Source organism: Corvus cornix, chromosome 2, assembly GCF_000738735.6.
Source record: "Corvus cornix cornix isolate S_Up_H32 chromosome 2, ASM73873v5, whole genome shotgun sequence".
In the NCBI taxonomy this organism is placed as follows: Eukaryota; Metazoa; Chordata; class Aves; order Passeriformes; family Corvidae; genus Corvus; species Corvus cornix.
Genome location: NC_046333.1, coordinates 94,003,799 through 94,030,163, shown reverse-complemented (window position 1 = coordinate 94,030,163; position 26,365 = coordinate 94,003,799). Strand labels below are relative to the sequence as shown.

At 36.2% G+C, this 26,365-nt stretch overlaps 1 protein-coding gene across 5 annotated transcripts in view; it reads left to right on the top strand.

The window, feature by feature from the left end:
- The window catches only part of ZNF236 (zinc finger protein 236), a 77,646-nt gene that overhangs the window by 5,909 nt on the left and 45,372 nt on the right, over positions 1 to 26,365 (top strand). For all 5 annotated transcript variants that reach the window (XM_039548599.1, XM_039548595.1, XM_039548594.1 and 2 more), the window contains exons 2-9: positions 4,649 to 4,791; positions 6,229 to 6,393; positions 11,223 to 11,401; positions 12,513 to 12,637; positions 15,792 to 15,964; positions 18,615 to 18,761; positions 20,591 to 20,662; positions 25,431 to 25,634. In XM_039548599.1, the coding sequence (XP_039404533.1) occupies positions 4,649 to 4,791; positions 6,229 to 6,393; positions 11,223 to 11,401; positions 12,513 to 12,637; positions 15,792 to 15,964; positions 18,615 to 18,761; positions 20,591 to 20,662; positions 25,431 to 25,634 (1,208 nt within the window). The remainder of the gene's footprint in view (positions 1 to 4,648; positions 4,792 to 6,228; positions 6,394 to 11,222; positions 11,402 to 12,512; positions 12,638 to 15,791; positions 15,965 to 18,614; positions 18,762 to 20,590; positions 20,663 to 25,430; positions 25,635 to 26,365) is intronic.

Genomic DNA, 26,365 nt, shown 5'->3' with positions numbered 1-26,365 from the left:
TCATTGATAGGTACTTTGCAAATCTGATTCTGCTGGTTTTGGGCTCTTTGGACAAACTAAGAATATAGACAAAAATATGTTTGACAGTGCATGTTGACAAAAATGTGTTTGATGGTGCATAATGAGCTAAGTGCTCCCTGTTTAGGTTAATTGTATTGATACTTGACTGTCTCTCCCAAGCTGTGAAGGAATAAGGTTGATTTATGTTGCAGCTAGACTAACATGCAAATTGAAAAAAAAATAGAAAGTGACAGTAGCTTCTGCACTGTTTCTGTGTAGCTAATACTAAAAAATGCAAATGTTTGTAGCTTTCCTTCTGTTCAGCAAGGTTTATCATTTGTTGTAGTGTGCAGACCTGAAAGAATCACTTACTTTTCAGGAGGTTTGTTACTCTGATATTCTTTTTGTGTTTTCTCTCTCTGTGTTTGTTTACAGATACCAGTAAGAAGCTGCTCTCTAGTAAGAGCATGCCAGTTTTTTCATGTGATTGTGTTGACATTATGTGCTTAATCAGTTAATGTCTTCTTGAACTAAAACCTCCAAGTTTTAATTCTGTGGTTTTGGCTCGAATGGCATTCTGGATGGCATTAATTCATTAACAAACAGCAGACTTGTGTTTTCATCTGCCAGAGTATACCTGACAATAAATAAATTTCTTAATTTGTGCGTATTTAATACGTATATTTTTCTGAGAGCATAAGTGTCATATTGGCTATTTATGATACGCTTACTAGTATGATAAATGATGAATTGTGTCCATCAAATGCTGTGTCAGTTATGTCAGTATTTTGATTTTTTTCACTTAGGTACCCAGGGAGTGTTTAGAATTGTTGCATTTTTTTTAATTGACAAATTTCTCAGTGCATTTAAAAGTACAGGGTTCATACCCCACTGCCAACTTCTTGAACTTGCTTTTGTCTGTGTCTTTTTCTGGTATTCAACAGTATGGGTCTTTAAGATAGAGTCAGTATTTTGCAGTGTTTGGCTTGTTTGATGATCCAGGCTGATGTGTCAAAAACTTCTTTTTCCTCTGATATAGGGAAAGATTATTTTATTGTGTATTTATCTGAAATACGGTAGTGTAGGTTATTACTTTGACTTGTTATGAAATAGGTATCAGTGTAAATAAAGTTTTCATTGGGATACTCATTCTTCTTACAAACAAATTTTGTCAAATGGTTATTTCATTTTTTAACATTTTTTTTATGATTGAAATGAAAACAGACCTGAGTCATGTGACACCTGCCTGAAAAGTCAAAATATGCCTCACTTGCTTGTTACTTCTTTAATTGACAGTGTCTTTCCTGTTTTTACTGTCCTCCTAATTCTAGACACAGTGTAACAGTTTAAACCTTGCTGTTACTCAATTGTTTGGTTTCAGGAGGAATATTTTTCTGAATGCTCTCCTTGTTAGTAGAAGAGTAAGATATAAAGTCCCTTCCTACGTCTTTAATAAAAGGGAGTTGTGCAGCTCTCTGAAATACCTAGTATTTGGTAGGTGATAGAGGATCAGACTGTTTTAGTGACAATACAAATGAAAAAAGGATTTTAGTCTCATCCCTCCCATAGGCTACTTCAGATGAAGTGTTAATGAATAAAAAATGAGTTTGTAAGTTTGTATTTTAATTTAAACCCGTATTAGATAGCAATCCTGACCTTTGAATAAAAGTGAAGCAATTGAACTTTCAGAATTCTTTCATATCCAAACTAGTCTGTTTCTGTGGACATACTGGCTGTAACTATCTAGAACAGACTTCAGGCTGATTTCCCAATAGCTAAGCCTTTGAAGACTTCTGGAATCTAACCTAAGCTGATCTGCTGTGCCTTGTCCTTAAGGATTTCTGCACTGAGAGTCACCTGCCAAGAGAAGCTGGACTTTACAGTGCAGTTGGTGATTCTAGGGTCCAGTCCTGATTCCCCAAAGCCCTTTGCTTTTTACCAATACGAAAGATAGGACCAAAAAACCCTGTAAGATTTGGCTTTGGAACGAGTTACAAAGATTTTCTTCGAAAGCGTAATGCTTAAAATGTTACAGATGTAAGCAGTCCATTTTCTATATAGGTGCCTTCTGTTTTCTTCTTCCATGGGATCTAAGTGCCTTTGAGAAGGCAGAGCAGCTTGGAGGGTTTATGATCATCCATGAACTAGTCTTGAGAACTTCCTGATGATTTGGCATGGGATGCGATATGTTCAACTCCTCATTTTTCGAAGTTCAGGCTGTTTTTCTGTTCTTTTCCGTGAAACATTTTAGGATTATGCACTTGTTTCATCTTTCTGTTTAGTTTAGTGGTGATCAATTCTGTCTTTTTACAGAAAAGCTAAAGTACTTTCAGGTACTCCATCAGGTGGTCTGATTTCATAGAATTATAGTCATCAAATTCTGTTGAAATACTACAAGATACTTAATTTTTCATTCTATAGTTAAACTCCTTTTTGAATTGAAGAAGAACATTTGCAGCCTGTAGATTAATCAGTATTACAGTCAATACAGATATGATACACATTTTAATAAAAAAGATACATAGAAATATTATGAACCCAAGACCAATGCCACTTGGTAGTATTATTCAGAAACTAGTGAGCGTGTTGGGTTTTTGTTTCAAAGTATAGGGAAGTTAGCACCTTAGATGATGTCAGTGCTACATTTTTGCTACTTCAGTTGCTTAGGCATTATATTTGCATATTGTCTTGTGCCTTTGATCTCAAGAGTGAATGTTTAAAGATAATCTCTTTGGCTCAAGGAGAAGGTTTGAAGGTCTTTCTAAAGTCATGGATTGGATCATTTTTCAGTTGTCAATTTAAAGTAGAGGTCAGGCCTTCATGGGGTTGAACAATTACTCCTTTTTCCAGGGGAAAGGAAAGCCTTGTGCATTACATTTTCATATAGCCCAAGTATAGGAGTAGATTTTTCTTTCACTTCTCTTGTGTTGCCATTATTTACAGAAACTGATCTTGTGTCCTTTATTCTGCTCAGGCATATTTATCACAAGGATGCTTAAAGGATTGTGTCTTGTAATTAAAGCTGTGGTTTTCAGCTTTTGAAGAAATGTGACTATTTCAGGGTTGCTATTGATAGTGTCTGCATACTGTGAATTTACAGTTTATTAAAAGATGCAATAAGTGCAAGTGTACACATGATAAAGATTAGTAATATTTGCATCATTGTGTTACAGAGAAATACGTGAAAATGAAACTTTGCAAAGCAAAATTTAATTGGGTGACTTAGTCCAGAAAGGAGAAGTATAAGTCCCTAGGGCATTGTTTTTAGTTGGGATTTCTTGCCCAGAATACATTGTGCTGAAATGTTTTCTACAGCTTCCTCAACTACAAGCTTTTAAAGTTTGTTTATGAGAATCTTAGCAGGGAAAAAAAAATGGTCAGGACATAAGGTACTGATTTCTTTTTCTGCTTGTAAATAGTGTGGTGAATGAGAGAGGACTTTGAAGTGGGTGCAGTAGAGTGGAAATACTGTACGAATTGTAATCTTCAGTTTCCTCTGAGGAAATTTAAACAGGATGCTGTAAACTTCTACTTGTGGTGTTGTTACTTCCTATGCCTAGTTCTTACATATGTGGGGAAAAGTACTGACTTAAACATCAGGCCTTCCATGTATAGATAATAAAATCAGTATTCCTTTCTTTTTGTGTTCTGTTGTTGATGCAGTTTTAGTTGTGGCAGTGTTTGAATTCTATAGATTTTTTTCTCTTTCATGACCCTAACCTGCAGCACAAGCTGACCCCTCCTGCCAGTTGCTTTTCTTAAATTTTTTCTTAAATAAAGATTACTTCCTTAGTAATAGAGTATCTTCTCAAATGTAAAATGTGCTTAAGTTCCTTAGATTAATATTTTCCTTATATCATAAAGTATTTAGAGGATTGACTTCACTCATTTGAGCAGAAGGATATAGAAGCTTGCAACTTGTATGTCAAAAGTTGTATGACTGTAGGAGTTTTAAAGAAAACTATATCGGCTTAGACTGGATCTGTTCAAAGAAAAATACATCTCTTTCCTTTGAATTAATGTGTACACACTTAGACTTGCAGTTTATTGCATCTCTCTCAACTGTTTGAAACATTGGTGTTGGTTTTGTAACCCTAAAGGTTTTAAAATAGGTTTTAATAAAGGTTTTATAATGCCAGAAGAAGAAGAAAGAAAAGATGTCTAAATTTTTCTTAAGGAAAGAGAGAGAGCAAGGAGGGAGGGCAGAAAATCTGTGTAGTCAGAACTGCTGACTAGGTAATTTTAAAAAACTTTATTAAACAGGTGATGTAATACTATTAGTAGTAACCCCTGGCAGTATCTTAGTCATACCTAGTGTTTTTTGCAACATTTCATTTTGTTGCGAACTTGATGGGTGTTTATGAAGCACAGAAAGAATTTATTTCAAATTATGGGGAAGAGGTGATTATTTATGTCTTTAGTGACTGGCAGCTTGAGATATGGATGTATTTGGATGATCCTGTGTCAATGGAAGCAGTAATGTTTATACCTGAGATCTTCAAGATCTCTTGAAGTTACAGTGTTGGGTAAGTCAAAAATCTTAGAGGAATTGGAATAGTTTCTGCTTCAAATGATTCTGTTTTTTTACAATGAGTTATAAGTAGATGAAATGTGACTTCATACAAATCTTTTGTTGCTTGTTTTGCAGGTGTTGTTCTGACACCAAAAAGAGAGAACGGTGATTTTTCCTACCAAGTACCCAACTTTCATAAGTGTGAGGTTTGTTTGCTGTCTTTTCCAAGAGAGACCCAGTTCCAGCGCCATATGAGGGATCATGAGCAAAATGACAAGGTATGAATTGTAGTAGATATAACCAGTGTATATTGATATTTTCATATACTATCAACTGAAGCTAACACAAGATGTCTTTTCCATTTCTTTTCAGTCACACCACTAATAATTATTACTTGGGGGCCTCAGTTTTGTGACATTCCTCTTGTTTTCTCATGTTTCCTTTGAGATAGGACCTTCCTTTGATACCCTTTGATTGGATTATTGCTTCCAGATCAGTAATTTTTAATTTTAGCCATTTTCTTTGATTTTTAAAATACTCAGGTAGGTGAGAAAATGTATGAGTTTTTTGCAATAGTTTGCAAAGTGATTCTACACATTAGCAATAAAAAGAAAATAATGCTTATATTTATTAGCAGGACCCTACTAGTGAACTAATTTAGTATGTATGTATTAATCAGTAGATTAATGTCATCACTTTAGCTACTTACAAATCAAATTTGGGAAGAATGAGAAGAATACAGATATGTGATTAAGACTAGACTGGCTTTTTAAATGAAGCTTGCACCACAAGTTGCATCTGTAATATGAAGCATTTAATTTATTTCCCTTGCTTTCTATTTCACAAAGCTAAAACTACTTACATGTGATAGGAAAACAATTTTATTACTTTTTGAGATAGCCCTAAATACAGATTAATTTTTACAAAGCTTAGCACTTAGAGATAATTCATGTATACAAAGAACAACTTACACAAGTTTCAGTGTTGTAAAGTTGATAAAGTTAAACCCATGCTATTGCAAACTTATGTGTAAGAGCCTTTACATCTAAAAGTGAAGGTGCTCTTAAAGAATTAAAACTGATTGTGCAGATGCCAAGTGAAAAGCAGTCAGTCCTAGTATAAACTAAGTGTTTTGCTGTTTTGATTATTAATTTTACTTAAGGAGATTTCATGGAATCACAGAATATACTGAGTTGATAGGACCCTCAAGGATCCCCAAGTCCAACTCCTGGTCTTGGGCAGGATCATACCATATGCCTGAGAGCATTGTCCAAATGCTCCTTGAACTCTGTCAGGCCTGGTGCTGTCACCACTTCCCTGGGGAACCTGTTCCAGTGCCCAACCACCCTCTGGGTGAATTGTGACCGGAGTTAAAGAAGGAAAATGTATTTCTGTCTCTTGCTCTTTCCTCTTTCCTGCTAACTTCGCTCTTTTAGGACAGTCTCGGTTATGAGTCTCTGGTTTCCTTAGTTCCCCTGCTTTCTTTCCCTTTGTGCTCTTGTAATGCTGTTTTTGTATTTTTTGTATTGAGATGCAAAGAAAATAAAATAATTAATATTGGTATTATTAAGCATCATTATCCTACGTAGGTACTTGAATTGCACTTTTTTTAATGTTTAACATTTTGATTTGTATGGTTATATGTGTCAGTCAGGGCATATGTAGCTTATGAGAAGACTGAATTTTGTCTTTATTTTTGTGATTTTAACAAACAGCCTCACCGGTGTGACCAGTGTCCGATGTCATTTAATGTTGAATTCAACTTGACCCTTCACAAATGTACTCACAATGGCGAGGACCCTACATGTCCTGTGTGCAACAAGAAGTTCTCCCGAGTAGCCAGTCTGAAAGCACATATAATGCTACATGAGAAAGAGGAGGTAATTTCATGAAACCTTATAACAGAATTTTGAAAAGACATGTCATAGTGGTTGTATTTAGTCCCTTACCTGTATGCTTTAAATTGGAGGATTGAATAAATTATTTTGTTCCAAAGAAATATAAAATTTAAGCGGGGATTAGTTACGGAAATTAATACCCTAAATATAAGTAAGTGTTCCCATTGTGTCTTTATGAACAAAGAGCATCTGTGCATGTTTGATAGATACCATATTATAAACATTAACTGATTGGTTATTTACACATACTTTTATTTTGAAGATGTTTCTGTGGCTTAATCTACATTAATAAGCCCACACGTAATAAATAATGTGTGATCATGTTTGATGGCAGATGTCATGGTGAGGCACTTTCACCATCCATAGAAACAGATTAAACTGTTCCTTTATCTACAGCTCCCACCTCCATTTTTGAGTGGTTGTTTTGCTTGAGAGTACTTCTTGTTTCTTCCCCTCTCACAGTTTCATTTTCCATTCTGATGGTGTTGGTTAAATTCTTAGCAAACAGTTAATACATAGTGGTGTATTTTGCACACTTAATAGTCATGACTGCATTACTACAATTGCCAGAGGTGATTGCACTGCCCAAAATACCAAGTTTTCCATCACATAATTGCATCTTCCTCCAGTTAAGGTTTTTTCAAAATTGCACTTGGTGTTGGAGAATGGGAGCTGAATCAAAAATGCACTTTTATTGTCAGACTTCTAATCATAATTGTAACGGTGGTGTGTTTCTCCATGCCAATTGCTGACAGCTTACAGTGGCCACCATACAGTTCTTGTCCCACCTGGGTCACCAAAAAACTGATGCCTGAAGTGGCCACCTAAAAACAGAGACTAGACGAGAGTAAGGGAATAAAGGTAGGTATTTATTTGAAAGGCCTTCAAAGCTACACTCTGGGGAGCCAGAGGCTACTGCCAAGATGGACCCCAAGGTGGACAACAGGTCACAAGTTCTTCACGCTTTTATAAGTTTGTTTCATTTGCGTATCAGGGTTAATTCTCCATTTAAAGCTTCAGTTAATGATGTAATTTCCCCAAGCTTGCCCCCCCTTTAGAGGCTTTTGGTTTATACTTTTGGGCCTAGGACGGTCTGAGTGTCCTTGGAGAGCAGGCCTAGCACGAGAGAGCAGAAGTTAACAGGCTACAAGAAACTTCAGAGTTACACAGTAGGCAGCACAGGGTTTGAAAAATATGAAGGTTAAAACCTTAGGCATCAACAGCAGTTTTGACTTGTCAGTTTGGGATAATAGGCCTGTTTGCACTTTTCCCTAAAACAGATGCCGGCATGCCGTCTGTAGAGGTTGTATTCCTTTAATCATATTTTAGTTCACGTTTTGTCATGTGCACAGTCAAGTAGGTAGCCAAGTTAAGTACAGTTTTGTTGCATATTAACATATCTGTAATGATAAATGACTTAATGGGTATTATCAAGGAAACTTGATTTATGAATTGCTAAAAACATCAGAATAAGGAAACTAAGCATCAGGAAAGACACCCAAGGGTGGTTCTTGATATCTGTTTCTGCCACTAGTGATTTTTCATGCACTGCAGCAGGTCTGAGTTTGTTGCTTTGGTGCAGATGTCAGAAGAATAGGTTGTGTGATGCCTTCCAATTTAAAATTCAGTCTGCTGCTTGAAAATTAAATTTATAAAAATACAAACATTTTAATACATATTTAATGCAAAAATACATATATGTTTCAGTTGCTAATGAATATGTTTCTTGTAATGCTCAATGGTTTTGTGATAAAACAGAGACGAATGTAACAATTCATAGAAAACTGCAGGTATAACTTTCACAGTAGTTATGCGCAGGACCTGTAGGAGAGCTGGAATTTGAACTTGAAGCAGAGGGTATTGGTGATGGCACTAGCTGTCATTGAGTTTTCCACAACATGCAGGATAACGAGTTACCAGTGGAGTACATTCTCCCTCCTGTTTGCTCTTCTTCCTTTTGCTGTTAGAAGAGTTAAAAACCTGAAATCAGCGCAAAGGGGCGTAGGGGGAACATACATTAGGGGACATACATAGCAGTTAAGGAGATGGCTTCACAAACTGAAATTTGGGGAACCTTACTCTTGTTTTGTGCTGCATCAGGCAGCTTTATCTTCAGATGAGTTCAGATGGGCAAGACAAAGAAATTAGTGTGCCTAGCTTCTTGAGTGCTCCAGTGAGATTTGTGAGAGTGGGTCTGTCTGTGAAACTTAGATTTTTGTGATTGATTGCACCTGTGAGAAGTTCTGGAAGGAATTTTCTGAGCTATTGATATTGAGCTTGCAAGAGACTGTATTTTCTCCTCACATTCTTTGGTGATTTGTGTGTGATAAACTGATGTGAGGGAAAAACTTCACGTTTGACATTCCTCACTAATATGGGGTAGCTTTCTCTTGAGAAATCATGAAGAACGGTATCTTGTGTAAATATGCCCCATGTTCTAGAGGATTCTTGATTTTGTCCATTTCCTCAGTGGAAATGTACAGTGGTTTTCACTGCTGTGTTTTGCCCTGGCAAGACATAAATGCTGAATAAAAAACTGAAAAAAAAAGATTATTTATTGCATTAGAACTGCTACTATGTCTTCTTTTTTTCATGAACATGAGGGGTTTTGGGCTTTAGGAGAACCTTAATATGTTGAAAAAGTTAAAACTGGTATTTGGTGAATATAAAGTGAAAATTCCCTCATTATAAGATCCTCTTGTTCTGATTTTTTGTGTTTCATTTGTGCGATGTTGGGGTTTTGTTTGGTTTTTATTAAAAAAACTATTCGCTGTATTTGATTTGTCCTGTCTAATCAAATTTGTGAGCAATGATCTTTTGGAAAAGTGCAGATTAAAATCCTTTACAGATGCTAGAAATCATAGATATTAAACAGGTGAAGATCACGAGTTCCAAAGTGTTCTTCAGATGTTGCATCTGGTAAGATAGGGAGAATTAATACAGGCAGAATCCAATGAGTAGAGCTTTAAACATTTTTTTCTGAGTTTGGGAATTTTACATATGATCAGCCCCTTTTGTTCAGTGTTAAAATGTGAGTTTAACCATAGTGAGGTTACAGTGTTCAGTTACTTGTTGTGTGTGGTGGTCAGTTTTTTTGTTTGCTTGAGAAGCAAAAAAATAAATCTGATACTGCCTATAGCAGAGTCTGTTTGTAGTTATATATTGCTGGGGTTTTTGTAGTTTTTCTGCTTGCTTTCCTGCAGCAAATTCCACAGTACTGAATAGAATCATGAAGTCTTTTATTGTCTCAAATACTTCATCTTGGGCTATTTTTTTGTTTGTAGAAGTTGCTTAATAGGATACGTATATTAGCAACTTAACATGATACAGATACATGTCTGAAAAATGCTGAGGAGTGATTCAAAATCTTACCATTTTGAGGTTCATGAGCTTGGCATAGTAATTGTAAGCTTCCCTTCATAAAATTTTCCCCCGCTTTTAGTTTCGTTTAATCATAAACTAAATTCATTGTGTAACAACAAAAGATACCCATAAGAAGTATTCAGATTTGTATGTATGTCCTAGAAAAAAAAGTATTAGTTATTTGTCATCTCACACTATAACTTGAGCCCAGTAATGACATCTAGGTTAGATTAAACAAGTAATTTTTGAGTTGGTAATTAATTTCATTAAAGGACTTCAGCTTTTTAAGCTTTTGTATGGACATGTGATACAGCAGAAATTTTCTTTTTCAGACTTAAAGAACAAATTTATTGTCAAAACAGTCCAAAAACAAAGTTGCATACCTGTGTTCCTCTTGATTAAAACATTGTTGTCAATATCTTTCTTGAAATGAACACTGTTGTTTTCTGTTGTTTTTTATTTTTCTTGTTGATCATTAAGGGAGAGGGAAAAAACTGGGCAGGATAAAATACATTTTAGTTTGCAGTGATAATCACAATTACTGAAAAATGAGCTTATAGTTAAAAAAACCAGTCTGAAGTTACTTAGGCACACCAGTGAAGAACATTTAACAGAGATGCATATTTTTAGACATTTAAGATTAACTTTCAGCTTAGGTTTTCTAAAATAGAGATACACTGACAAATAAAATTAATGATTTCAAAAGGCCAAAGGAAGTCAAATAAATGCAGAGCTTTTAATTTTCACTGAACCAATATTTGATTCTTACTCTGAATTTTAGAGAAATGGCAATACTTTTGCGTTAAACATTTTCCATTCTAGATGACATGGAGTACTAACATAACTGGAAAATGGTGTGTTTAATACTGCTATAAAATAACAGGTTGAAGAGGTATCTATTAGAAACATTTTGTCCCTCTTTATTTCTGTCAGGTTTTCTGTCAAGATAGCTTAAGAAAAGTCAGTGCTAACTGTGGTGGGATTGCTGTTTAAAAGTGCCAGTCATTACAGTTTTAACCAGTAAAGGTGTGAAATCCCTGCATCTACATTTAAGATGCTTTTGGTTAGAAAGTACTATTTGTTTCAGATGTTTCTGTAGACCATGATGTAATGGCACTGAGGTGAGCTTCTGTGTGTCTTGAAGCAGCCCACCAAGGAAATAGGAAGTGGTGATGATGGTACTGAACTGCTTGTTTCTGCTGCCTGGTGAAGTTTTTCAGAACTCAGTTCTAGTGGAGTTTCTTAAAATATAAATATTAATATAATCTTGCAGTGATTATTGTACGTAATTTATATTACAGGGCTCATAAACTTTTCTTGCTTATATACTTCTCTTGCTGCTTGCTTCCAGCTGCCAATGTCCATAGAAGGATAAGTTAATCTACTTGAGCAAAGCTTGTGCTTGTGTACCGCTGTTTTGAAAAATCAGTCGCTATTATCTCTTTCAGAATCTCATCTGTTCAGAGTGTGGAGATGAATTCACTTTACAGAGTCAGCTGTCCATACACATGGAAGAACATCGTCAAGAATTGGCAGGCAGTAGGATCCACAGCTGCAAGTCTTGCAAAAAAGAATTTGAAACTTCCTCGCAGCTAAAGGAGCATATGAAAACTCACTATAAAATAAGGTGACATCATGGGATTGTAACAAAATGAGCAGATGTTACTTTTATGGTGATAGCTGGGAAAAGCAGGAGTAGTATTTCCAGTCAGCAGAGTGCCATGATTTATGCAGATCATTCCTTTTCTTTGCTATGCTGTTCTAAAATGACACTTGCTTTTTAAAACTTTAAGTGGGTGGTTATTTTTGGAGGCCTCTTTTTTTTTTCCTGTTTTTGTATTTTGGCACACATACTAAGCCCAGTTCATCTGCCAGCTATTTGTAAACATGGGTTAAGTTTCTCTGATGCAAAGTGATTTTTGAAGTGTGTTTATGATGTTAAATGCTAATAGCAGTACATTGAAGCAAATGTATATTAATTTTACATAGCATTTATTATAATGACAAAAGTTTTCATGCTTTCATCCTGCAAAGATGTAACTTGTTCTTTGAGTTTAATCATCTTTCCCAAGAGGTCCTCATTACAGCCGCCCATGAGTTTCTTGTAAATCTGAAAAAGCACAAAAGGAAGGGGAAAAAAAGAGGCCTGGTAAATGCTTTTCTTATTTTTGATGAATATTTGTTCCGTCCTTTCTTTCAGCTCTCTATTTTAACATTACTTTTAGCAAGGTGAGAATTACTTTAAGTTAGAAGGAGGAAAAACTTCTCTTGGTTTACTTTATATATTAAAAAAGCCTTAAGTCTTGACAGGTGATCTCTCTTTTAATCTTTACTGTTTCTGTAAAAAACAGATGGGGAAAATTACGTATTTAAAACCAAGAAATATTGTCTATTCCCAGTTCTTAGAGTTGTGTAGAGTAGAAAGTTCCCACCAAAATACCTGTGAAGTCGCTGTATACTTCTGGCAGAATTTACCCTGAAGATGTCTGTAGAGAGCCTCTAAGATGTACTGGATTTTTCCTACAGAAATAACTGAAATTCTTGGTGCATGTAGGTACTGAGAAAAGAGCTGTTTGTGCTGTTCTTTCAGTATGATTATGGAGTTTGGGTTATCACTCTTGCAGCTGATACTATGTTGCCATCAAGTTTACGCTATGTTAAAAGCAATGGGGTAAAATAAGCTTCTTCAAAATAGCCTTTCATATTAAAATTATTTCTTTTTTTTTTTTTAATCACAGGGTATCAGATACCAGATCTTACAACAGAAACATTGACAGAAGTGGGTTTACCTATTCCTGTCCTCACTGTGGAAAGACGTTCCAGAAACCGAGTCAGTTAACACGACATGTTAGAATACACACAGGTAAGGCTGTGGAAGTACTTATTTTAATTTCTTTTTGTTTTACAAAAATCAGTTAATCTGTCAAATACTACATATTTTTTCTTCCTGTTGGGACTTAAAATGTCATTAATACATTTGGCTCATTAGATGCAGTTACTTGTTGGTTTAAAATAAACCTTATGTAATTCTTTCGCTTAGGAAATTTATATGCTTTTAAAATTTCCAGATTTATATGATTAGAAACAGTTAAAAAAATGTAAAATACTCTATCGATTTCATTTGTTACCAAATATCATCTAGTTTAAATTACATCTAGAGAGCAGGTTCTAAAATCTACAATTGCTAAAAGAGAAAAAGTACATGAAAATTAATAATACTAACAAAGTAGTGGTCTTGCATTTATTTAAATTGATTTATTTAAACTTACAAAGTGATCTTCAGAGCTGGTAAGCCTAGGTAGTAATTTTAATAATCGAAGAAGTACAGGTGACTGTTCAAATTTGCAGAATGAATAGGGGATGTTTTTTTGCTAAATTTCTGTCATAAATGTATGCATGTTTAAACCTTAAGCAACTGAAATAATTGAAAAATGCCAAGCATAAAATAATACAAAAGTTTTTAGAGTGTACAGATGACTATAAAAGAATAGTTCTTATGTTTTAGCCAGATACACTACTATAGCAGGAGTTTGGCTTTAAACAAAGCCTTTGTTGAAGATGTTCCAGTGATGTTCAATTTGTATTTGTATTTTTCATACATATTGAATAAATTGCCATTTGTCTAGTTTTTAGCTAATTCAAGTATTCATTTATGTAAACGTGCAATTCTGTTTGTAATATCAGTCAGTCTAATATCACTGTTCAGACAGTGATGTGATGAGTTGCCATTTGCAAGACTGGCCTTGTTTACTAAGAAATAAAAATACCATTGTGTGACACTTTCTTAAGAACCCTTTGAAGTTTTACAGATCTAGTTATAGAAAAGTAACACAAGAGGTCACCCTTGTACCTGCTTTAAAACAATTGCTTGAAAGTAATATCCAAAAAATGGTCGGTGAAAATTAACTTCAGTATTTTAGATTCTTGACTCTATTTAATACATTAGTTTTTTCTAGTCACAATTAAAGAAACATTATTGTAGTTTGTTGAGGATGCTTTTTTAAAGCTTCAAAAAGTTCAAGGGCATTTATAGTTCGTTTGAATACTAGAAAGACATTTGTCTTTTGGGAAATCTGAGACAGAAAATGCAGTCCTAATCTGCACATGACAGGAGGTCATTTTAAGTTCCAAGTAGCTTGCAAATACTCATTTAATTTGTGAAGTATGTTAGTACCCTAAATCTGCAGGCAATCTGTCTGGCATTCAGCTGCTTGAGGTACTGTAAATATGTAGAAAAGAACAACTCTGCTTATTTAGAATGCCCAGGTCTTCAAGTGTTAAAATAGCAGGTCTGTGCACAACATACAGCATTACATTAGCCTCTTAATTGCAATACTTTTTTTGTTCATAGCTAGGCATTTTGGGCACTTACATCCTTTTGGGAAAAAAATCAAGTCTCAGGGACTGCAGTTCCCACATTAATAACTAAGTAAGGAACCCCTTATTCCCCACCTCAAGTCTGTATTTTATTAAGTTATACTTGAGAAATACAAAAATTTCACATTTCCACAATAGCATTAAGATTTCATTTTTACACTGAGATTTAGTTATATAGGCAAACTTAACCTGAAGGAATACTTCTATGTGTCCAACAGCAGCTCTTACTGGAAGCTAAGCTTTTTGCCTGTGAAAGCCCAATAGGAATTTAGTATTTCTAGATATGAATCAGTGTTCTTTGTTTTAATCTCTGTTAAAAAATACACAGTTAAAACCTGCAATCCTTAAAGCATCTTCAAAACCCCTAAACAGCAGAAGATATATATTCCTGCAGTGAGTAATATATTTCAGAAAAATAGCTGCTTTTGTTTCTGACAATGTGAATTTAATTAAGAATTAATAAGTTTAAAGTAGATGTAATTACAGCTATAAAATTAGAAAACATATAAAAGTATTTATTAAAACTGATTTAGTGTGCACATGGTAGTACTTACTGGTGTAGCAGACATAATATACTGCGTGCTTATGCTGGTCTTGGCTATAGAAATGTGCAAAGGCAAAGTGTTAAATATTTTCAAGGTCCTACAGCTACCACAGCTGAACTATTTCACTAAAAGAAAAACAAGGGTAGTAGTGAGTTCGCAGTGGGGGTTTCCAGGAGTTAATTAGAACACATAGTTGTAAAAAACAGAAATTTATTCTTGGTCTGTTTAAAATATGTAGCTTTGTAATCTGTTTATGCAGTCCTCATATATTCTGTAATTTAAAATTTCTCTGGAGTTTTTCATGCTTATCTGTTAATATACAAAAACTGTAATTACGTGCAGCGCTGAGGGCACCAAAATTGGGAAATCGTGACAGAGCATTTCTGTAACAATACTGGCTAGTTTTTCTTTAAATATTCAATGTGAACAGTTTTAAAAATTATTTTCTCAGCAGAACTGTCCAAAACATTGTTTCATTGCATATTTTCATTAGGTGGTTGCAAAGAATGAATGGCTGTTAATATTTATTGGGGAGTGGGAGCCATATGCCATCTTTTGCAGTGCTGCTGTAAGACTTTCTGATTTTAAATTAGATAAAAGGTTAGATTTTTGACTCTTAGTTATTTATTACTGTGCATTTACCCTCTGGGCCAGTTTGTTTCTGTGAAGGTATATGCATTTGATAGGATTTGATGTAAAACATATGTGGGTTTCTTTTTTTCTTTTTCCCTTTGTTTTTTTTCCCCCATTGATTTTGCATAGCAGATTCTGAGATCTTCCAAACCACAAGATGAGGGAAGCTATTTTAATTTAGTAATTGCTTCATGTAGATCTCCTTTATTTTACCCATTTCAACTGATAATCATCAGCTTAGTTAGAAAACTTTTTCAAAAGCTTACATTTTCATAAGAGTGGGTGCTGAGGTGGTCAAGGTAAGCAATTTTATTGTCAAAACCTCCTAATAACATATATAATAATGTGTGTATTTTATTTTAACTGATACAATTTTTCTTTTAGATACAGGAAACTGCTGACATTTACTTAAAACTCCTTACCCTTCCTCCTCTTCATCCTCCTGCTGTTGTTTCCTTGCAGGTGAAAGACCTTTCAAGTGCAGCGAGTGTGGGAAGGCCTTTAACCAGAAGGGGGCTCTGCAGACCCACATGATCAAGCACACGGGGGAGAAGCCCCATGCCTGTGCCTTTTGTCCCGCCGCCTTTTCCCAGAAAGGCAACCTGCAGTCACACATACAGCGAGTTCACTCGGAGGTAAATGCAATTATTCATCGAGTCCTGCGTGCTAACATGCATCTTAACTCAGTTTTGCTATTCCTATGTGCTCCAACCAGTATAGATTTACTGCTGCAGTGTAGATTCTGGTTTGCTGCTTTTACCTGTGAGCTTTCCTTAGCTTGGTCTGGATCAATGTATACTTAGGAGAAGTAGCAAAACCTTCATTTCCCAGTGTCTTTTAAATACATGGGTAGATTAATAAATAGTGGGGTTAGGTGTTCAAAAATGTACTTATGTCAGTCTTGGGAGAACGAGGGCTAGAATCAGATGAAAGGAAGCCAATAGCGGCCAAGCAGAAAATGGTGAAAAGTTTCAAGACGAAACAGCAACACACTAATTCCACTGTAGAACGTATTGCCATTTGTCTTTGAAATATGTATCTTGCAGCCTTTTACAGAGGTTTTTTTGGTTACAGGTAGAAGGAAATTCCAGAATAAGATTTAAAAAATTGTTTCAGATCTCCTTATGTCTGTTTTTTTTCCTCTTTTTGACAGTTTTTAAGATTCAAAAGGTACTGCTGTAATAAAGTAATACCATCTTCTGAACAACATGAGCTATGCAGCTTTGTTCAGTCATTTCCTTGCAGAGTTTAATGATTTGTGTTTGGAAATACCCATAGAAAGAGACCTAGTTTGGAACTTGTGAAGTGGTAGAGGTAGCACTTTTTCCTTCTTTTTTTTCTTGTGTATAGAATATCATCTTTGTTCTCACTCTTCCCCTAACTCTGAGATTTGTATTCTTGTTTTCCGTTTTTGTGTTACAATGGTAGATATCACTAAGGATCCTTTAAGCATGTTAGTTCCTTACTTTTAGGATATGCCTTAGTATATGGATATGTCTTAGTAGTTTGTAATACACTTAATTTTGTTAAATCATTTAACTTTGAGTACTGTGTCCAGTTTGGACCACTCAGTTGAGGAAAGACATTGAGGTGCTGGAGCAGGTCCAGAGAAGGGCAGTGAAGCTGATGAAGAGTCTGGAGCACAAGTTCTGTGAGGAGCAGCTGAGGCAGCTAGGGATGTTTAGCCTGGAGAAAAGGAGGCTCAGGGGAGATCTTATCGGGATCTTATTGCTCTCTACAACTGCCTGAAAGGAGGCTGTGGCCAGGTGGGGGTCAACATCTTCTCCCAGACAACCAGCAACAGGACAAGAGGACACAGTATTAAGCTGCACCAGGGGAGGTTTAGGCTAGACATCAGGAGGAATTCCTTCACAGAAAGGGCGATCAGGCATTGGAATGGACTGCCCAGGTGGAGTGGAGTCACTGTCCCTGGAGGTATTTAAGAAAAGACTGGACCTGGCACTCAGTGCTGTGGTCTAATTGACATGGTGGTGTTTGGTCAGACGATGGACTTGCGGACCTCGGAGGTGTTTTCCAACCTAATTGATTCTGTGATTCTCTGACTTTGTGTGACTAGTTGTCCTCGAGGTTAACAGCTTTCTATATGTGATAGCTTTTGCTGAGTAAAAAAATGCACCAACGTTGATTTAATAATTTAAATTGACTTTTTTCAATATTAGTTACGGATGCAGTAAAAAATATTTTTCACTTTTTTCTCTGTTACTTTGTTATTTTGTAAGAAAGAATCAAGCTGTGGGTACGGTACTTTAAATAAATGCTACCTCTTGATCACATTCTGTGCTGTGTTTTGCAGTCCTGAGCCTACATTTGAGTTACTGTTTTGGATAATTTATTGATTTTTTTTTTTTTCCCTTTCTTGCTGTTGCTGTGTTTTCTTCAAGCCTGCATGGAACTCTATGAATTCTTTATTTTATCCTGAGACAGTTACAAAATAATATTGCAGCTGTTAATGAATTACAGGTTGATTCTCACTTCCTAAAGCACTGTTTAGGTGTAGCATATTTTATTACTTAATACCTCTTTGTGAAAGTCCTGTTCGCAGTTTAGTGTCACAAAATACAAAGTACCAATACTATATTGCAAGTACTACGGTGTGTTTTCTTTTGAATATCTTGTTGCTCCCTGCACGTTGCAAGTGCTACACTGGATGTTATTGCTGTATGATGGACTGAGGAGGAATGGTGAGGATGGTTGGAATCTGCAAATTTAGCTGCTTTAATTACCTTAACCCATTGGTGTGAAAGTCTCAAACAAGTGGCTGCTGATCACTTTCTCATTCTGTGTGTTCAAATTCAGTTCAAACTAAACATTAAACTTCCCTGCCCTTCACAGTGTTGGTTTTGTCTGCATTTTTTTATCTCACACTTCTAAATTTCCATTTGTATAATTTATGATGTTTCATCTTCAGCCACATCTTACTTGATAAAGTTGCATTTCACTCTTGCTTTTAAGTGTGGAATGGTAGGAGATTGTAAAGAGAGAAAAGTCTGAGGCCTCGTTTGCCAGAGGACTTTTTTTTTGCTGTCTGGTGCTTCACAGTGCTGAGAAATGGTAATAAGCAATTATAGTCATGTACAAAGATTATAGTTCATTTATATCGAGGAGGTACCAGCCTGGTTCAAAAACTGCATATTGGTAACTTGAAAAAACAAACCATTTTAGCTCTCATAATTCCGTAGTGTAATTGTTATACAGAAAAATAATGAAAAACATAATATTTGGTAGATGTAGGAGAAATTAATGGCAATTTTTTTTTTTTTTAAGGTGAAGAATGGCCCTACATACAACTGTACAGAATGTAGCTGTGTCTTCAAAAGCTTGGGTAGTTTAAATACACATATCAGCAAGATGCACATGGGTGGTCCACAGAATTCTGCAAGTGCTTCAACAGATGTATCTCATGTTACAGCGGTAAGCTTTTCTTGGTATATTGTGAAAATGCCTTTGAGAGTTTTATTAGGTCTATATCTTACTTCCAGTAATTCTTCAGATAGGCCAGCACTTCTTGACCCTGTGGCTGTCTTTTGTCTTTTTCAAGTTTTGTGTGATTTTTGGTATTAATTTGCAGGATTAAATATTAGGAAAATATAAATTGGCTGACTATATGTAAAAAAGTATTTACAATTCAAGGATTTGGTTGAAAATATAGCAGTTTATTTCTACAACTAAGTAAAGTATAATTCTTGTTCTTACAGATTATGTTAGCTTCCTCTGATAAAACAAAAATGATGGGGAAGTTTTAGAACTATTGAAACAATGTATTAGTTTCAACTCATCTTCAGAAATTGTTTCTATAATTCTAGTCCATACAAACACATAGTGGATTCTTCTGTGTGTATCTGATAACTTGTTTTAAATGTTAGCTTCTTATTTGGGAGATTATAAAGGAAAAAATATAGCTTTGTTGGAAGCAGTGAATGTTTTTCTTTCTTTGCCAAGATACAAAAAAGAGCTAAAATTCAGGAAATGCCTCTGGTTTCAAAAGACTACTGTATTTTTTGAGCCAGTGCATATTTGGTTTATTACAGTACTCTTCATTTTTTTCTTTGATTAGAACTACCTTTTCTACCTTTATTCCACTTTGTTTTGCCTAATCTCCACCTCATGCTTTAATGTTCAATGGGTGATGAGTAATACCAGACTTTGAAAGAGAATGGTTAAAATTTGAAGTCTGAACTTCATTTTGCAGCTGTGTCTTGTTGAAAAAAACTGTCTAGTAACGTTGTTTGGAAAAACTTTTTTTTAGATTTTCTGAAGTTGTTTTATAGGGCAGATGCTATTTGTTTCTTCATGTTACTTCCTAAAAAGAAAGACTAATATGTCTTATTTGTTTGCAAGTACATATATTCTCTGTCTTTTTTTACATTTCTACATTCTCAAGCCTAATCTTAAAAGCAGAATGGAAAAGAATTCCTTCATACTACCCGTTGTTTATTTTCCCTGGCCAGCTCTGGTTTTATTTTTTTGGTTTGCCTAAATATTTTGGATTTTCTTAGCATATTGATATTACAGCAGTGTGGTATTATCTCTGCTGCATGAATCCTTTGCTGCTTGCATGCAAGAGGGGAATAGCAAAAGCAATACAGTAGTATAAGCAAAGAGAGAGAAGGGAGAAAAAGATTCTTTCTAAAAATAGATGCCAAGAAGTTTAGCAAGGAGGAGCAGAGATAAAAAATGACATGTCAATTGCATATTAGAGAGGATTATGCTTTTTATTTGTAATTTTATATCTGAACCTGCCTATATTTAATTATTCCTATTTTTTATTGCTTTAGAAACTTAGTGCATTATTAGATTAGCACTAGCATTCTTAGATTCGAACTTTCCTTCATTCTGCTCAAAACTTGCAGAGCTGCTTTAACAACAAATCTCCAGTATAATAATTCTATTCTGAAGTTTGCAGTCAGTCTCTGTCATCCCTTGTTGGCATGTACATACCTGGGGATAAGCAATGATTATGTCCTTATTAAGAACCCATTCTAAAAGCTGAAGTTTTCTGAAGTGCTGTGATACCAAAGAATGCACTCTGGTGTGATACATGAGTACATCTTTTAAATTACAGTGACTGTAAGGCTGTCATTTTGCTGTCATTTGCTGCATTAGTATTTATAACTAAGGTGATTTTGTGTACTTTTGTTTCTCTCACATAGTCTCATTTTTCTGTGCTGCTTTTCTGCATTATATGAGCCATGTTCTTCTTCTTTTTGACAAAAGTTTAAAATATTTTGATTTCTTTATAGGACTCTGTCACCCAGCCTTTAACAACATCCTCTGCTAATCTTTTGCAACCTGTTGATAACAAATGGAAGAATGTAAGTGGGAAATTTTTGTTTTATTTTTGTGTCAAGATTATAAGTGAGAGAAACTTTACATAATTTCACAAATTTTCATTTAACTGGTGAAAAAGAATATGCTGTGATACTTTGTGGAAGTTGGATCAGCTAGTATGTGAAGGGAGGCTCCTTGGCAAATGCAGCTGGTTATTTAAGGGTGGAACAGGTCTTGAATGGATTATATTGCCTCATTTGTTTACACACCCCTGATTTTGGATGTAAGTCTGCTTAACAGCTCTTCAAAATGGAGGTAAATACTCTTCTGTATAATAAGACCAGAGAGTAAGGATTCTTAAAAGTACTGGATTGCCCTACCCCTCTGCCTTTACTTTGCAGGGATTACTATGGTTTGATTGGAGAGGGAAGGAGCTGTGTTCATACTGGTTGAGTTGATTGGAATTTAGGCAGCAGAGGAACTGTGGGGCTCAGGAGGAGCGATGGAGCTGGGGAAGGATGATGCAGGGCTGACTTTCTGGAACTCCATAGCAAACAGTTGTGGTGTGCAGGAAGGCCTGTAGGCCTGTATGTGCCAGCCCCCTGAGAATGCTGGTATGTTTTGTTGCAGCTGTACAACATCTTGTTTGTCAGCTGTAGGTTGCAGCATGGTATCTTAGGGACAGACCATCTGACTTAAAGTCTCCCCCTCCCAGCTTCAGCTACTGGTTATTTTCTCATGCACTCAAATCCACAAAACCAAGAACTGGGAAATGTGGCAGTATTGCTTTAAAGTCACCATAAACAGCCCATCCACTGTAGGCAGGGCAGAACAGGTGGAGGGGTGGCACAGAAAGGGTGTACGAGAAGGGTTAGAAGGTTTGGAACTCACTGTTGGCAATGGAGCAGTCGAGCACCTGGATAAGAATCAAGGGGCAAACAAATCATGCAGATATCATTGTGGGAGTCTGCTGTAGACCTTCCAGCCAGGACGATGATGTCAACAAATTATTCTTTGAGGAACTAAAGGACACCTCTGAGTCAACTGCTGTTGACCTTATCGGGGGCTTCAACTTGCCAGAAATTAACTGAGAGCATCACACAGCTGGTAAAACCTGGGCCAGAAGATTGCTAAAAAATCTGGATGACAACTTTATGGAACAGGTCCTAAGGGAGCAGACTCAGAAAGATGCCCTCCTTGATCTGCTGCTTCTCAGCAGAGAGGATCTCATAAGCAAAATGGAGATTGGCAGCCATCTTGGCCACAGTGACCGTGAAGCGATTGAGTTTAAAATCTCTGTTGACAGGAGGAAAAGTGCCAGCAAAACCTCAGGACTTGAGGAGGGCAGACTTCAGGCTGCTCAGGGAGCTTGTAAATAAGGACCCCTGGGAGAATGTTTTTGCAGGTGCTGGGGAATATCAGTATGGTCACTTTTTAAACGTAACCTTCTGAGGGCAAAGGAACAGGTGATTCCCAAATGTAACAAGTCAAGCAGGTGAGGCAGAAGGCCAGCTTGGCTGAGCAGAGATCTCTTCTTGGAAATAAGGCAGAAAAGGAAGGTGTATGCCCTGTTGAAGCAAGGGCAGGTGATAGAGGAGGAATACAGAGATACTGCTTGTTGCTGTAGGAGAAAATTCATGTGGCCAAAGCTCTGCTGGAGCTGGAGCAGACCAGAACTGTGGGGGACAAAAAAAGACTTTTTTCAAATTTATTAATGGCAATAGGCAGAGTAAAAATAACATTGCCCCATTACAGGATGAGGATGGTCACCTCACAAATAGGGACAGGAACTTGGTCTGTTCAGCCTGGAGAACTTAGACCTCATTGCAGTCTAGTACAACTTCCTCATGAGGGGAAGGAAAGGGACAGACTCTGATCTCTTCTCTGTGGTGACCTGTGACAGGATCCGATTAAGTGGCCTGAAGTTTTGTCAGGACAGGTTTGGGTCGGATATCAGGAAAAGGGTCTTCACCCAGAGGGTGGCTGGGCAGTGGAACAGGCTCCCCAGAGAAGTGATCACAGCACCAAAACTGACAGAGTTCAAGAACATTTAGACAGTCAGGCACATGGTGTGACTCTTGTGCATGGTTCTTGTGCAGGGCCAGGAGTTGGACTTGATGATCCTTGTGGATACCTTCCAACTCGGAATATTCTATGATGTGATGAAGATTGCCAGGTTTTTCCTAGTGAGAGGTGTGAGTTGGAGGGAATGGATCCCATTGCCTTCTCCTCCTAGAATTGCCTAAAACTGACAGGCATCTTTCCAGGCACTCTGCCTCCAGCCTGTAGCGCTGCCTGGGTTTTTGTGACCCAAGTGCAGGACCTGGCACTTGGCCTTGTTGAACTTCACACAATTGGCCTCTGCCTATCGATCAGGTCTGTCCAGATCCAGGGTTGTATATAGTCTGTATTTCATTCTGGCAATTTTTAGGGTTTTTTCAGTTGTCTGTTTATAGTGTTCACTATTCATGAACTGTTTTCAGTGATACAGGAGGAATCAGAGCATCAGAATCCTTAAAATATGCTATGATGTGTTTATTAGTGAACACATTCAAGGTGCATTAGCCGCCTTGCCCATCAGATGAAATACATAGGGGTGATTCCATCTTCTGTTTTGAAGAAGAGGGAAAAGTCTGTCATCTTAATAGAGAAGAGGAAAAGAAAGTTCGAGTGCTGAAGCTAGGCAAATTGACACTTTGAAATAAAGTATGAAATTTTAGTGACGATAATTTCTCTTGGAGCCATGTATTGAAGTTGGATGGCAACAGAAAAAGTTAACCATGATAAACTACTTGATTTAATGAACTGCTCTAATTTTTTATGGTTACTGTGACTTGAAGGAGTAATTCACTCAAAGCAGTCACACTGTCTGTGTTACACAGCAGATCAAACAAACCAAGGGTCATCACAAGGTCCACTATTCCAATTGAGCAACAGTGGAATAATGAAGTAGTAATAAAATACTTCATTCTCCATGTTAGCTCTAAAATTGGATGTTCAAATGAGACCTAGAAAGAGACCTCTGAAACTTTTTATAAATAACAGCGTATCTTAAGAGTAATGGCAACAAACTTCATGTATGTGTATGTGCGTGCATTATTGTTCAAAAAAGATAACCTCCATGAGACTGTATATAAACTGCTGTATAATACACAGAACACACTGGCCTTAAGTGCATGTAATGCTGTGATTTTCATATCGAAGATGATGTTGAGAAGTTCCTTCATTAACAATTAGTTTTTCTCTTGGTAAAGCCTGGGAGAATTTGATACACTTTTAGTGTAGGCATCCTGCTCTACATAAGAGCTTCCCTACATTCTGTTTCCAGAAAAGAAATTATCTATATAAAGAGCTGTTACACTCTTTAGCAAACTGCTTTGCTTCAGTTCCTGTTTATTGCAGTGAGAATGGCATATAGTGTCTTACCCATATTGAAATGTTTATAGCACTTTTGCTAAACTGGAATCTGAAGAGTTGGAGTCTTTTTGTGTCTCACTGGTGAGGTGAAAAAAGCCCTAATGGTTAAATCAGCAAAGTAACAAGTGGTATTCTCACATGCACGCAAGAGAAACAAGATAAGGATTTGTTTTATATCATCTCATGAGAAGGCATTAAGAATACTTCATCAAATTCACAGGACATAATCTGAGTCAAGCTAATGTTTCTTAATATAATTCTCTGCAACCACCCGTTCTTTACTACAGTGACTGTCATCTTAACTGTCTAGTGTGAAGTGTCAGTATAAAGAATATCTCAGGGAAGTTTTCAGATTAGAAAGAAATAGTACACATGTGAAGCCTAAGATTATTCTTTGCTAAAAATGATCTGAAAGAAGACAGCCTTTTATATCTGTGTGTGGTTACACATGCACCTGGAAGTGGTTATTTTTAGAGAACAGAAGTGAATATTAGAAGCAAATAACCAGTGTGTTCTAGGTTACCCAGCTATGGGGCTAACCATTGTATAAATATATATTTCTCTTTTCTGCAGTAAAACAAATCATTGAGAGCAGTTGTTTCAGTAATAGTATACTTATGCAGTCTATGTGTGGTAAGAAGAGAAGTTTATAAATGCAGGCAAACAGGAGACTTTATTTCTGATTTTAAAATAAATACCAAGGCTCTTTATCACTTTTTTCCTTCATATTTGTTACTAAGGTAGTCTAAGATAAAATTTCAAATTAAAGATTGAGAGATTAGATTTTTACACTTCAAGGTTTTTTAGTATTTTGACAGAGCCTGATGTGTATTTAAATTTTTAGAATATGAAGAGATTCCTCTAAAGCTAAGCAGTTTCAAAGGTTCCAAATTGAAGGGGAAAAGTTAGTTGTTTGTTCTGAAAGGTTTTCATACAGCAGCACACAATAATTTGCTAAAAAAAAAAATCTCTAATGGAAGGTTGTTTTTTCCAAAGGGCCTGCTTGAGGTAAATGTGAACTTTAAAAAGATAGCCATGTCAGTTTATCTCTTTTGGGAATTACTTTTCATGTGGCCTTTACTTGTGGAGTTTTGTAGTTGATCCTTGTGTTTTCTTAATTGGTTGAAAGTTCAGTAGTTAACAATATATTTAAATCAAGCCGTAAGCTTGCAATTTCAAACTTGGGAAGAACTGAAAAAAAAGGGATATAAAAAAGCAATTCTATAATGAAGTGAGCAAACTTTGAATGAGGCTCTGTATAGTCATTATGCCTTACACAAGTAACTATCCTTGTAGTGGACAGTTGCGAGACATGTCAGGTAAGGGAGCGGGACAGGTGAGTTCATAATACGTACTTTTGATCTTCCTTGACAAACATACTGCTGTGTATTTCAGGCCACGCATTTTCGGTCTCCACTTCTTCAACAGACAGAAAACCAGGTGTCTCCAGCTGCTGCTCATCAGGGTCAGCAGACTGTCACTGATGTCATTCAGCAGCTCCTTGAGTTATCAGAACCAGGTCCTGTAGAAAATAACCAGCCTCAACAACCTGGTCAACAGCTCAACATTGCAGTGGGGATCAGTAGAGATATTTTGCAGGTAAGAGCTCTGTGTGAGAACAGCTTTACATTTCAATGGTTCCTTTCTCATTCTTTCTTAAATTTTAATGAAATTCGTTCTCAGTATTATGGCATTCCTTATGAATTTCTAAACAATTTTTCAGTCAAGAAAGAATTGTAAAGATTTTTTGAATGGGTGTGGACTGCATCAATGTATCTTTTGTGTAATAATGCAAGAGAAAGGCTATAAATATTAATTGTATGGCTTTAAGTGTACACCCCTGTATATGGATATTTTTATTTATACCTTTAGCTTTTTTTTTTCCAGTTGCCTAGAAGGAGCTTGTGGCATATCCGTAGGTTATGCAGTGCTTAAAACATGATATCATTCAAGAGGGGAAAAATACTTTTATCTGGTTAAAAAATGAGAAGCTATACATGGCCATTACCCTGTTCTAATTAATAAGGGCTTTCTGAATATTTCCTATTTGTGCAAGAAGTTTTTTTCCAAGGTCAGCCAGTGTTTTTCTTAACTGTATTTTGTCCTTGATAATGGCAGAAGGAGAAGCGGTGTAACAGAAGAGATGTAGGGTGGTGAATTACTGTCTGTGCTTGTTCTCCAGCTTGCACCACATAAAAGCACAGACAGGATGGAACTGGGCAGAGAATAATATTCTTTAGTGTTAGTGGTAGCCTGCTAACCTGTAAGATACCTTTTCATCTCTAGACTTTTAAGTACCATTTAAATTTGGTTTTGGAAGTCCTAAATGT